This window comes from Haematobia irritans, chromosome 2 (assembly GCF_050003625.1).
Source record: "Haematobia irritans isolate KBUSLIRL chromosome 2, ASM5000362v1, whole genome shotgun sequence".
NCBI classification, from domain to species: domain Eukaryota; kingdom Metazoa; phylum Arthropoda; class Insecta; order Diptera; family Muscidae; genus Haematobia; species Haematobia irritans.
The window spans coordinates 74007720-74022404 of NC_134398.1; the positions used below are offsets into that span (position 1 = coordinate 74007720).

Sequence of the window (14685 nt, forward strand, 5' to 3'; positions counted from 1 at the left end):
ACACCAAACAGTGCATTTTTCGGGATGCATGGGCAGTTCTTGAACGGCTTCTGGTTGCTCTTCACTCCAAATGCGGCAATTTTGCTTATTTACGTAGCCATTCAACCAGAAATGAGCCTCATCGCTGAACAAAATTTGTCGATAAAAAAGCGGATTTTCTGCCAACTTTTCTAGGGCCCATTCACTGAAAATTCGACGTTGTGGCTCGTTAGTAAGTCTATTCATGATGAAATGTCAAAGCATACTGAGCATCTTTCTCTTTGACACCATGTCTGAAATCCCACGTGATCTGTCAAATACTAATGCATGAAAATCCTAACCTCAAAAGAATCACCCTTTATAAACATAAATTTATTTAGGAACAGTTTTTTACTAGCATTTAACACCATCGCTCTAAAATTCCTTTTATTTTTCTTTAATAATTCATTTTAAAGAAAATAAACTTTTTAAATTGTTTTAGCTGTAAAACTCGAACTTAATGCTCGCTTTTATATTTGATGGTGTCCGTCAACTCCTCGTGGACTACTTTTTAATAAAGAGGAACTAAAGTTTGTTTTTTTACATTTTACTGTGTAATTTTTCACTATTTCCTCCTTATTTCATTTTACTGTCCCAACTCTAAAAAGAGTATAGTGCCCTTTCGTTATTTTTATGAAGACCCCTGATTTATTTTAACGAAAAATTGTGCCCATAATGCCAAAATGATAAACAAAACACATGTTCACACATGAATAAAATGCTGCTCTCAAGGCGAAAACATATGCAGTTTGTTTTTCAAATGTCTATTCTCTTGGTTCCCAATGTCTATTCTCTTTATTCAAATTAAATAATATTTAGACTTAAGCATATCAAATATTTAGCCTTATCATAAAACAGTTTTCCGAAACAACATACAAGCGGTTTCACAGAAATTGTTCTTTTTTCATTCTCTCGCTTTGTTCTGTTGATATCTTTCGTCAACCCTCCCGGTTTCCATCTCTATTTCTTTCTCTATACTCTCTTTTTGTCGCTCTCTGAATAAAATATCACAACATATATATGTTTACTCGAAATTTGTTAATTTATATATGTTTACATTCACACATATTATTTTTATGAAACATTCATGCCCCAAACATATTATATTCTAACATATTAACATAGATGTCCCAAACATTTAGTGTTAGTTTAGGAACATTACATGTTCGCACTTAAATATATTGTGGTTTAAAATCGTGCCCGAAACACATTTTGTTTATATCGGAGCATATGAAAAACATATTTTTCTAACAGTGTAAAGTAGAGTAATTATTCACACTGTAATATTAATGGAACAACACTTTATTTGGATTTCCAAAAAATCATTGTTAAAAAATATATTTTTAATATTGTATGTGGTTATTATAGTACAAAAAATTTGATTTTAATTGAATGTTATGAAAAGTTAATAGCATTCTTTGAACTAATAACGCACAAATTGCATATATAGATATTTGTTTGTAAATATAGTTTTCTTTAATTTTTAATTGGATACAGATAATGTTTAAATGTTTGATAGATATTCTAGATGCCCTGATGTTTATCGCAGGCGTGGTACCAAGCAACAATACACAGAAAAAAATTTCCGCAGTTAAACTAACGCTAAATTTTACTTATTTTTATGGGAAAAAATTATTTTCTTGTAGTTAACCCTTTCACTACCGATGTCCACTTAGAAGGACATTCGAAAAAGACACCAAATTCTATTTTCCCACTTAGTTTCGATTTATTTCTCGATGTTCTTTTAAAGTAGAGGCTTTAATCTAAATAAGCTATAAATATTGTCCATATGTTATTGGTGAGGTCTAAATACATTTTTAGAAACTTCTTTAACAATAAACGAAAAATACGAAAATTTGAGACAATTTTTGTACTGTATGTTCCTAGTAAATGGAGTTTTATACAAAAACTATAGCTCATACATTTACGGGTTCTTTTTTGTATTTTTTCTCACACTTTGAACGAAATTATAGGCCAAATAGCGTTTATTTTCGTAAAGCCATTTTGTCACAATTCAAGAATTAAGTTTTCAGAACAAGCTCATATAGCTCTTGAAGCAATTGAAGTACGTTTTCAAAATGACAATTTTTATTCTACATGATGTTAGTACAAGTAAAAACAGAAGAAAAATATAAGTTTGTATCATTACGTTTTTTCCGGTAGTGAAAGGGTTAAAATTTATTATTTTTATCGAAATTCCACAGCTTAATGCAATCTTACTTTTTTTAAGTATGTCTCAAAAATTTTATGAACTAAACGTGAGTATAAAGTTCTATAACCGTACACATAAGTTTAATATGAACTAGAACAAAAGAAAATTTTCGTACGATTCCCAAAGTACACGGATGAAAAAGACTGTTTTTCATATGTTTGGCTATAAACATTATATGTTTGGAACACAAATTTTTAAACACAATATTTTTGAGTGCAAGCATATAATGTTCATAAACTAGCATAACATGTTTGGGACATATATGTTAATATGTTAGAACATATTACGTTTGGGACATAAAATGTTTGTAAATATAATATGCTTGGATGCAAACATATATTAATTTAGAAATAGCCTTTAAACATATAAAGGGTGATTCTTTTGAGGTTAGGATTTTCATGCATTAGTATTTGACAGATCACGTGGGATTTCAGACATGGTGTCAAAGAGAAAGATGCTCAGTATGCTTTGACATTTCATCATGAATAGACTTACTAACGAGCCACAACGTCGAATTTTCAGTGAATGGGCCCTAGAAAAGTTGGCAGAAAATCCGCTTTTTTATCGACAAATTTTGTTCAGCGATGAGGCTCATTTCTGGTTGAATGGCTACGTAAATAAGCAAAATTGCCGCATTTGGAGTGAAGAGCAACCAGAAGCCGTTCAAGAACTGCCCATGCATCCCGAAAAATGCACTGTTTGGTGTGGTTTGTACGCTGGTGGAATCATTGGACCGTATTTTTTCAAAGATGCTGTTGGACGCAACGTTACGGTGAATGGCGATCGCTATCGTTCGATGCTAACAAACTTTTTGTTGCCAAAAATGGAAGAACTGAACTTGGTTGACATGTGGTTTCAACAAGATGGCGCTACATGCCACACAGCTCGCGATTCTATGGCCATTTTGAGGGAAAACTTCGGAGAACAATTCATCTCAAGAAATGGACCGGTAAGTTGGCCACCAAGATCATGCGATTTGACGCCTTTAGACTATTTTTTGTGGGGCTACGTCAAGTCTAAAGTCTACAGAAATAAGCCAGCAACTATTCCAGCTTTGGAAGACAACATTTCCGAAGAAATTCGGGCTATTCCGGCCGAAATGCTCGAAAAAGTTGCCCAAAATTGGACTTTCCGAATGGACCACCTAAGACGCAGCCGCGGTCAACATTTAAATGAAATTATCTTCAAAAAGTAAATGTCATGGACCAATCTAACGTTTCAAATAAAGAACCGATGAGATTTTGCAAATTTTATGCGTTTTTTTTTAAAAAAAAGTTATCAAGCTCTTAACAAATCACCCTTTAAAATAATGATATAATCTAACGTTATGGGACGTAACGCAATTTTAACAAAAAATAAAAATGCAAGGAAAGTCTAAAGAAGGGCGGGCCGATTATAATATACTCTGCACAACTTTTTATTTAGATCTACATTTTGATAAAATCTCTTCTACAAAATCTCGGGCAATATTTGGGAAATATTTATAATTGTTTAGACAATTTCACAAAAATGCATCTATGATTCATTCATTGAAAAATTTGAAAATTTGAGTGATTTTTACAAGTTTTCGACTTAGCAGTGAGTATCAGTGAGCATACAATTTTGGAAAAATGTTTGTCTAAATTTTCAAATTTCGACCAAATATATAGAAATAAAATTTTGAATAAAATTTTCAGCTGCAAGTAGGGGATGTTGATGAGGAATGTGGTAATTCCGAAACGTGCGTCCATCCAACCATCTTGCAGTCTATGGCTTTGCCCAAATAAATTTGACAAACATTCTTTTCCTCTGTTGGTTAAGCTACACTTGTAGTTTAGTCAATGTATGGTTTTAAGCTGCAATAAAAAACAACACAAAATTTTTATAGAAATAAAATTTAGCGAACTTGTTTATAGAAATTAAAGTTTGAAAAAATTATCAATAGAAATACAATTAAAAAAATTGTGTAGCAAACAAAATTTTGCAAAATTTTGTATAGAAATAAAATTTTGCAAAATATTCTATAGAAACAAAATTTTGACTAAATTTACTATAGAAATAATTGACTAAATTGACCATATATTAAAAAAAAAATTGTTCTATAGTAATAAAATTTTGAATACATTTTTTATAGCAGTGAGTATCAGTGAGCATCAATAAGAAAAAAAATTTTGAGAAAATTTGCTATAGAAATAAAATTTGACAATTTTTTCTTATAGAAATAAAATTTTGAAAAAATTATCAATAAAAATTCAATTTTAGAAAAAATTTTGTGTAGTAAATAAAAGTCTGCAAAATATTCTACACAAACAAAATTTTGACTACATTTTCTATAGAAATAAAATTTTGACAAAATTTTCTATAGAAATAAAATTTTGACCAAATTTTTTAATAAAAAAATCTATTACTATTTTCTAATAAAAAAATCTATTACTATAAAATTTTGGCAAAATTTTCTATAGAAATAAAATTTTGAAAAAATTTTTGTGTAACAAACAAAATTTTGCAAAATTTTCTATAGAAATAAAATTTTGCAAAATATTCTATAGAAACAAAATTTTGACTCAATTTTCTATAGAAATAAAATTTTGACTAAATTTTCTATAGAAAAAAATATTTCTATAGTAATAAAATTTTGAATAAATTTTTTATAGAAATAAAATTTTGACAAAATTTGCAATAGAAATAAAATTTTGACAAAACTTTTTATAGAAATAACATTTTGACAAAATTTTCTATAACAAAAAAAAAAAAAACTTTGAAAAAATTTTCTGTCAATATTCCACATATGTATATGGCCTTAAAATAAAATAAAAATAAAACATTTCGATTATTTCAAATAAATTGATATGGGCCCATCTGCTAGTCTAACATTCTAGGAAACATAAAAAGATAGCCGTAATTGGAAGTTGATTTTCATTTATAATCATGCTGTACATTGATCGAATGAATAACGCAATGGAAACTAATTTGCGTAAGAACTTGCTTAGTTACAAAAATGTGAAGTGTTTTAAAAAATTTGGTTTAGCCGGAGTCGGAGTCGAGCAAAATTTTTACGACTCCGACTCCAGCAAAATCTTCAGACTCCGACTCCGGTTCCACAGCCCTGCTTAGAACCATTTTGTTTTGTAAAATTTGTTTAAACTTAACGAAAAATATTGTAGGGAAAATTGTTTGGGAATGTAGGGAACTTTTTTTGTCCTTGTAGGGTAAACCGAATATTTTCCCTGGCAACATTGACTATGAGCTATAGTCAGATTGAGACAAAACACCCATAAACTTGTACCCCTTAATTTTCTTAAGTATTCAACTGCGGTTTATCTCCCAGACCTATATTAATGTTACCCCACAAATGCTTATGATTACTAATTCAGTAAGGGTGGTTTATGGTATGATATAGTCGGCCCCGCCCGACTTTCTACTTTACTTACTTGTTTTCATTTAGAACAGTATTAAGTTTAATTGATACAAAACTTAGAGTTAGACTTTCATGAGCTAAAGAAACTGAACTTTATTGCCAAATATAGAATTTGATTGTTATGAAGGTGGCATTGATTATTTTTAATTAATATTGTTATTGAGGGTATTCAGTAGAAAAGTCTAGCGACCAGTGCTGGGGCCAAATCACCGCATTCGTCATCGAGTTCTGTTTCGTATAGAGAAACATTTCGATCGTATTAAATTTTTGGATCACCGCATTCGATCGTAATTTATTTTGTCTACTACTTTTTTTTTACATTGCTGTAAACATATGGTAATAAGAAATTGAAAGAGAGTAGAATTTCAAAATAATGTTTTGTTATCAAATTATGTTATTTCTGAGATATTTATATTGTTTTTGTATGTTAAAATATATGTGTAAAAATATATTATGAATCCAAGTGTTTTTTTTTTTTTTCCTCGTTTTCGGAAACAGACGATGAGTACAAAGTGGCATTAATAAGGAAAAATATTCGTGACAAAATCAGTCCTTTAGCATTGCCTGAAGTAGATTAAGAGTAAATTGTGTTTTTAACATCCATAGATTTAAAAGGCGTTTTCATATGTCAAAAGAAGCTTCTAAATATGTTTCTTAAAAAAATAAGTTTTTTTGAAGCGGCTACTGAGCATTCCTTTCTTTGATCCGATTCCCTAAATGCAAGTAATATTATATTTTCTTAAATGTATTTTGCCAAAATGGAATAATAATTACATTTTCACCAACTTTTTTCTTTTTGTTTACCTTTTTTCTGCTCAAAAATCACTACATACTTCGTTTTCGATAGCATGCTACCTATCGTGTTCAACTTCGAGTAGAAACAATTCGATAACGACTGCGGTGATCCGCGTAAACTACATTACGATGACGAAGTACTCGATTTCGACTGCGGTGATTTGGCCCCTGAATTTTAGAACTTGATGAAGATGTCATTAAAAACGTTTGTATTAAATTAACAAAAGCACACATAACTGAAATATTCCATATATTAATATTTTGAAAGTTGAAAGATATTACTGATCAAACCGAATTGGATGAAAGCATTAAAACTGATCAAGGTGTACACTTGAATAGCGGTACATAATTTCATAAACTTACAAATTCAATACATAAAAGTTCTATAATACATCTTCGGAAGTTTTTTTGTTTGTTTGTTTTATTTTAGTAGAGCATTTAATTTTCGATTTTGGTTGGAAGTGGTATGTTACAATTTATAATATATTTTTGGTGCTTTTTGGCCTTGGGGAGTTGGCAACACTGCTGTATAACCTCACCGCATGTTCTCTTTAAATTTCAGGTACTTTAGAGAATTTTAGTTTTTTCACTGTACACCCAAAGAAAAGTAGACTTCTAAAATCAAGTTTCAAATTCATGTTTCTAGCCTGAATCCGCATTTAAAATTTTAAGTACGCAAATACTAAGTTATACTCATATTAAGTACAAAATGCGCTTATTTGTGCAATTCAAGTACTTAAAGTTTGATTTAAGCTTGTTTTGAGTTAAAATAAGAAAATTTTTACTTAATTCGTCTGTGAGAGTTAGCTAATGAGAGCGCAAAACAAAGATTGCTCTCCTTAATACTCTCATAGACTTTCAACTCCCGAAAACAGTTTTTTTCTTACATACCGAGAATTTTCAATGTAATGTTTGGCTTTTATTGTGTTGTTGTTTGGCTTGCATTTCGTCTGCTATCTTAAGCCGACTACGGCTTAAAATAAGAAAATTTTAACTTGATATTCCTTTATGATCAAAATCAGAATATTAAATCAAATCAGAATACAGAATAAGCCGACTACGGCTTAAAATAAGAAAACTTTAACTTGATATTCCTTTATGATCAAAATCAGAACATCAAATCAAATCAGAATACAGAATATGTAAAGGTTTTTGGTTTATTGTTCGCATGTATGTATGAAGCATTGTGAGTGTGTATGTGTGTGTTTGATTTCGAGCTTGTGTTTTTTGGCTTCACTTGCATTTTGTTGCCAAATTCTTTTAGTATAATTGTGTGATTTGACCATAATTAAAGCGAACTATTTATTGTCTCCTCACAAGAAAGTGAGAAGGAAGATAAATTAATAAATATTTAAAAAATGGAAATACATACAATATTTGAAAGGTAAGTAATATTAAAGTTTATTATTTTGAAACATGTATTTCTATATATATTCCATGCTTTTTACATTTTTCAGTTTTAAGTGAGCATCAATGGATTGGGCCGACGTATGTGTAAGTAGAGGCAAACTTACTATTTAAGGCAACAAGACCTCGAAAAGTTGAATTCCGCTGAGTTGCTTGCTTCATAGTCCAAATTTTCTGCTGACTTAATATAATATAATACATATATGTCTTTATATTTTATATTTCGTATTTTATTATTTATTATTTATTTTTTAAATTTCTATTATTTGTTATATATTTGTTGTTATTAAAAAAATGTATTTTGTACTTGAATCATTTACAGATATTATAAATATATGTATTTACTTTTTCACCTAGGTGTATTATATGTATTATGTATTGTCCTATTTTACGTCATTTTCTTTTCATTACAAAAGTATGTATTGATATAAACAAATAATAATAATAATAAATATTTTAAAAATATATGAACCAATGTTTGTTTCATGGGTACATGGTTAGTAAAAATGACACTAAAATCAAGCGCATATAAAATAACATCGAATACGGTTCGGGATTAATTCAAGCATAGTGGGATTATATTCAAGAATAAAAACTATCGATCAAAGCCTTGATTCCGCTTAAAACAAGTTCGTTTTGGCTCAAGTTAAGCGCTAATTGGGTTTAATCTAAGCTAAATGCGGATTGAATCAATTACAGATTAGGATTAAATAGAGCTCCATTAGGCTAGAATCAAGCACAAACGCGATTGAAATTTCTAAAATGAAGTAATCCGTACTTAATATTTTCGGGATTGAATTAAGAATTTTTTTTTGTTATTATCATTTCTATGGCAGGTGCATTTGAATTTGAGATTTAAGTCATAAGATAATTTTCTGTGTAATTCGGTTCTACTATATATATTTTTTTCTTTTTTTGTTTTTTCTTTAATTTCTCATGTCCTAAATATCTGTTTTTTAATTTAGATGAGAAAATTGGAAAGTGGGCGTGACTATGCATAAACTACCATTGAACTTGTGAAGAAAGAAACTACCGCATAAAGGCGTAATCTTTAATGGAAACATCATATTAGGCCCATAAACTGATTATTAGATAACCAACATGTCACTTATGAATTTACATCGAATGTAGATGGTGTATGCATATATATCTTTTCATAACTTGTAATTTATATATATATATATATATATATATATATATATATATATATATATATATATATATATATATATATATATATATATATATATATATATATATATATATATATATATATATATATATATATATATATATATATATATATATATATATATATATATATATATATATATATATATATATATATATATATATTTAATTTTTAATTTAATAATTAAGTTTATTTTATCGGAAACTGTTATTTAAATTATTGCATGTACACATACTTACCAATGATACTGCTCTATCTTTGCTATTAATAAAAAAAATAATAATATTTAAAATAACTTTGTGTGAGTTTACAACACGATAAAGATATTTATTTACTTCTTATTTCAAATAAAGATTTTTGGGATATTCTCTTCTATAATCGTGATATATTTGAACTTCACGGCGAAAGTCGGAAATGTTATGCAATCAGATGAAAGTCTCTTCGAAAATAAATAGCAAAATTTTGACTGATTTAGTTCAGTAAATTTTACTAAATCGGATTTATTTTGGGGAAGTAATAATTTAAATCCATTAACGTTTTTTTTTTTTTAAATTACGAAGTGTCCATTAACATCACATTAAACGAACTTAAACTGCGTTCGCACTAGAAACGAAATCCTCGTAAACGAGGATTTTGGCCGAAATCCTCCTAAATCTCAGTAGATTTGCAATGGGAAAATATCAGCTGATTTTACGAGGATTTGGACGAAATCTCTTTAAAATCTCGAATACCTTCACTGTGCAACGCTGAGTTTAGAACATTCCGTTCTAAAATGTAATAAATTGTCCAACGCTGTGTTTATATAGAAACAAATTTTTTCACTCGGCATTTCATTAGGAAGTAAAGCGTTTCAATGGAAAAGTAAGTATTAAATTTAATTTTTGTTTAAATACTTACAAATTATAAATATTATAGGCGAAAGTATAAGAACAAAGCAAACTGGAGTTCGGATGCCGAAGCTTGCCTGATGCATGTGTGGAGGGATAATGCATCCAAGTTACGAGGTGCAAGGAAACAAAGCCACACATTGCATGACATGGCGAAGGAAATTACAAAGTTTGGCTACCAATTTTCAAAAGACGAAATAAAAATCAAAATCTACAATTTAACCAACAAATACCGGTGTGAGAAATAAAGGTTGGTCCTTCTGGAGGTACACCATCAAGTTGGAGTTGGTTTGAGGAAGTACACGCCATTATAGGATCACAATCCTGCAATAATGCCGAAGAATTGATGGAAGATAATTTTACAACAGGTACATTGTCACATTCGTAAAAAACACACCGTCAGTTTTTTAGTAGATTTCAGATGTTTGTGCAAAACTATGCAGTTGGTTATGCACAAAATACACAATCTCAAAGAATTATTTTCTGAAATTTCCTTCTGAGTCGATCTTGAAGAGAAAATTTCATTCCGTCTGACAGAAATTTCGTACGTGATGTGTATTGATATGCCATCTAACAATGATGCAAAAATGTGTCATCGTTTCACAATCATTAGCGTAGCTAGAAAATTTTCCTAGGGGCTATAGCCCCCCTAGCAAAAAATTTATAGGCTGAACTTTAATAAAATTGAGTAAAAAATTAAACATCAAAACAACTCAACAATTGATTATTGACAATTAAGAAACTAACGGCTCCGTTTGGCTTTAACTGCCAGTTAACAGAAAGAGAATTTGCAAATATCTACTCTCCGGTTAACTTTAACTGAAAAATTAAATTTCCAACTGCCATGTGGAATTCATGAAAAACGGGGTAAAAGTAGTTTCACGATTTTTCCAAGAAAAAATTGTGCGTTGTTCTAAAGGCACAAATTTAAAAAGTACTTCCAATTATTTCCTCAATCATTTTACTACAGATGAAGTTTTTGTTTTCCAAAAAAAAGAGTAAGAATATATAAAATGGTACAAATTATTCAAATTTTGCCTCAAATATGCTAAATCCATTATAGAAAAATCGATAATTTTTGAAAATAGTTGGGAGAAAACGTTTCAAACAAGCGTCAGAATGCATTAAAAATCATAAAAAAGATAAAAATTATTTATTTATCATAAAATTTTTTAATTCACATTCAAAACAATGAAATCGTATCAGACCTTAAGAAGTGATGGAAATTCATTGCAACGGCTGTTGAAACGGTGGACATTCGTCCTATGACAAGTTCGTAGAACATTCATTGCTTCTCCGTCAATTTTGCACTACTTCCGGACCCAAAAAGAACATTTTCACCTCTTTTTGCAGCATTATTAAGATACAAATTTATGAAAGAATAGATTTAATATCAATTACTATTTTTTTAATTAAATTGACGAGACTAAACCAATCATAAGTTCAACCACAGCTTTATTTTATAAATATCAGACTTTAAACATTGCCATCGGCAACTGCTACCACAACCCAAGTAATTTGATTGTGCATAGAAGTCTTTAGCGGAACTTTGTGCGATAGTAAATACTTGTTTAATTTTTATAACAATTAAAAAAAACCTATTGACATTTATTGAAAAATGGAAAATCGTAAACAGGGTTTCAAATTCTGGGGGGGCTAACATTTTTCTAGGGCGGGTTTATGCCCCCTCCCCAGAGGCCTTCCTACGCTTATGTTCATAATTATATATTTATAAACAGACCAAGAAGTAAAATGACTTGTATATGAATTCAATCAACCTTTTTTATATTACATAGTTTTCATTTGAACGAATTTCTTTACGGCCGAAGTACAAAAAGTACAATACATTTCTTCTCCTTTCTCTTTTATCAAATCAACGGCTAGAGAAATTGCAATTATTGTTTGACAAAATTTCTTCCTTGTGTTGTTGGAATGTTGTCTGCCTTAAACGCTGCTGACATGCTATTAATTATGCTGTCTAAGTTCCAAAGTTTCCTTGAGTTTGTTATAGCTTCTGGCTTTATTTCAACATTTGCCAGTTATCTGTCAATTTGCGCCATTTCTTGCTTGCCATCCTTAATATCTCTTTCCAATCTCCGACCATTCTAGAAGAATGTTGCCTCGACAACGAACATCACGATGGAAAGTCACCTAATAAAAAATGGAAGTACTTAACAATAACAAAGCCCCGATCTTTTGTCATGTTTTAAAATCAATAAAAATATTGCACTTACACATCAACGGGTCCATCTTCGTTCGTCAAACCCTGGGATACACCTTCAAACTTCTTTTGGGCTTCTTCATATGCCAGTGTATCTAGTTCATCTTATTCTTCTTCTTCCTGGCAAAGCAATGCTAAACCAAATCCACCAAATATCATTGTCGACTAGGGCTGTCGTTCGGGTTTGATTTTTAAAAATCCCGGGATTCGGGATTTCAAAATTCAGAATCCCGGGATTTTTTCGGGATCCCGAAATGTCCGGGATTCTATAAATATTTTAAGTAACAACAATCTACAGCGCCAAAAAATTGTTGTAAATTGAACCAATTTAGTTTAATTCATTTTATGAACAAAAAACTAAAGACAAAACAATATTAAAAAGTAATTTTAAATTGCTATCATACTTAACGAACATTTTGTCTAATTCAACATTGTGAAGAAAATAAAAATGTGTTGTGACAAAACTAAAAAATCCATTTCATATCGCAATCTTACTCAACAAAACATTTTAAGGTCTGGGTTAGATTATGCGTATCTTCGTATACTTCTGTACTTCGTTTTAAGTAAAAATATCAAGACTTCTAAATTGTTATTAGATTAATGCGATCTTGTCATATTTTCTATTATTTTATGTAGTGTTCCATTTCACATGAACTCATTATTCAAAGAACCATGACTTTTGCGGACTCGATTTTTGATGAAATTGTGCTGTTCAATATACCCCATGTATAACAAATTCTTAATCAAGGTGTACCATAAATGTTTATTAACTCAATTTGTCGGTTATGAAATCTAACGGCGGTTTACAATGAGTGAAAACTCCAATTTATTAATAAACAATCATAAAAGCCCACAATTTTAGCAAATTTGAATTACTTTTTCGGGATCCCGAAAAATCCCGGGATTAAAAATAAAAAATCTCGGGATTCGGGATAAATCCCGTCTCGAAAATCCCGGGATTTCGGGACGGGATTTGCCCCGGGTGACAGCCCTATTGTCAACGATATTTGTTTTGCCGTCTCAATGTGTTCGTTAAGGTTTTCGATGTTAGCCTCTATTAACTTAGGAACTTCTTTATATTTCAACCAACGATAGGAAATGTGAATTCTTGTGAGATATTCGATTTCGCGACAAATTTTCTGAAAATCCATATATGTAGCTCTTGGTAGTGTATTGGTTTCCCGAACCTTAGCGTCCTTCTTTTCAATTATTTTCGTTGTTGCTCCCGCTCGGTTTCGTACATGCTTCCTCCTCTATCATGGAAAAATTTGATAAGTCCCATAAAATTTAATACTATGAAACGATACTACAGTACCCATCAATGCTGTCTTACCTCATGTGGATTCATATTTAATATTTTATATTTGATTTCTACAGAAAATGTTCTCAAAATTTTATTTCTACAGAAAAGATTTTGTCTAAATCGATTCAGATTCAAATTCATGTATATAAATGTTTATATAGCTCGCATTTACGGTACCGATACCACCCAAAAAAACTTGTTTTATTAATATTATTAAAGTAAGCAGTAAAATAATGTTTAATCGGCTACATCCTTTTCTTTTAGCTACTATGGACAGTGAAAATGTAGAGTGGAGCGAACTCGAAATTTTAGAAGATAACGAAAATGAATTTATATTCTCCCAGACGTTGGATGAGCCACCAGTTTCAAGAGCTAAGCGGGCGCGAACATCGTCGTCATCATCTGAATGCTCTTCTGCGCCGTGCATTCAAAAGGCCTCTCGGAGAAAAAAGAAAAACACTTACGACGATGTTCTCACCGTAATGAAAAATACGGAAAATATTTTGCGACAGGAATGCGAAGACAGAAAAAAAATCGATGAAGAACTTCTGAAAATTCAGAAGGAGCAATTGTATCTGGAAAAAGAAAAAAATGAAATTGAAAGAGAGAGGAATGCTATTTTAAAAATATGTTGCTTTAAATGAATGGGAAAAGTTTAATTTTAAATATTGAATTTTTATTAAAAATTATATTGTATTTTAACAATGTTCCCAAATAGTGTGAAACACATTACATACAATACTCAGTATTTCTGTTTTTTCTTCAAACAATTAAAATATACATTTAATTTCCTTTTAGAGTAATATATTTGTTTAAAAAACAAGAAAACTAAAAACATTTAGAGTAAATGAACTTATTGAATTTATAATAAAAATCTATACTTTTTTAAAATAGTGTGAAACACAAATATTTCTCAGTACTTCTAGTATTTATTTAAAGCAATTTGAATTTTTAATTTAATTTTAGTTTATGCTTTTTGTTTTAAAAACCAAATAAAAACTATATAATATTGCACAAGAAACGCTCCCATTGAATAGTTCTCGAATTTCATGTTATGTTATGGCCTGCAAAGGTTAGGTTAGGTTTCCATGTTAAGCTCAATGACAAGGGACCTCCTTTTTATAGCCGAGCCCGAACGGAATTCCACATTGTAGTGTAACCGCTTAGAGAAGCTTTGTAACCCTCAGAATGTCACCAGCATTAATGAGGTGGAATAATCCATTAGTGGAAAACTTTTTGGTAAGTAAGTAAGT

The 14685-nt window shown here is 30.1% G+C and overlaps 1 protein-coding gene and 1 pseudogene across 1 annotated transcript; both read left to right on the forward strand.

Annotated features, from left to right (window-relative positions):
• Positions 1 to 8967, forward strand: part of LOC142225516 (aquaporin AQPAn.G-like) — a 33242-nt pseudogene extending 24275 nt beyond the window's left edge.
• An 810-nt stretch (positions 8968 to 9777) lies between these two features.
• On the forward strand, positions 9778 to 14189 carry LOC142225519 (uncharacterized). The gene is given in 4 exon segments (XM_075295306.1): positions 9778 to 9882; positions 9937 to 10163; positions 10166 to 10276; positions 13697 to 14189. Coding segments are annotated over 4 exon segments (726 nt in total). The 5' UTR covers positions 9778 to 9874; the 3' UTR covers positions 14077 to 14189.
• The last annotated feature ends 496 nt before the right edge of the window (positions 14190 to 14685 follow it).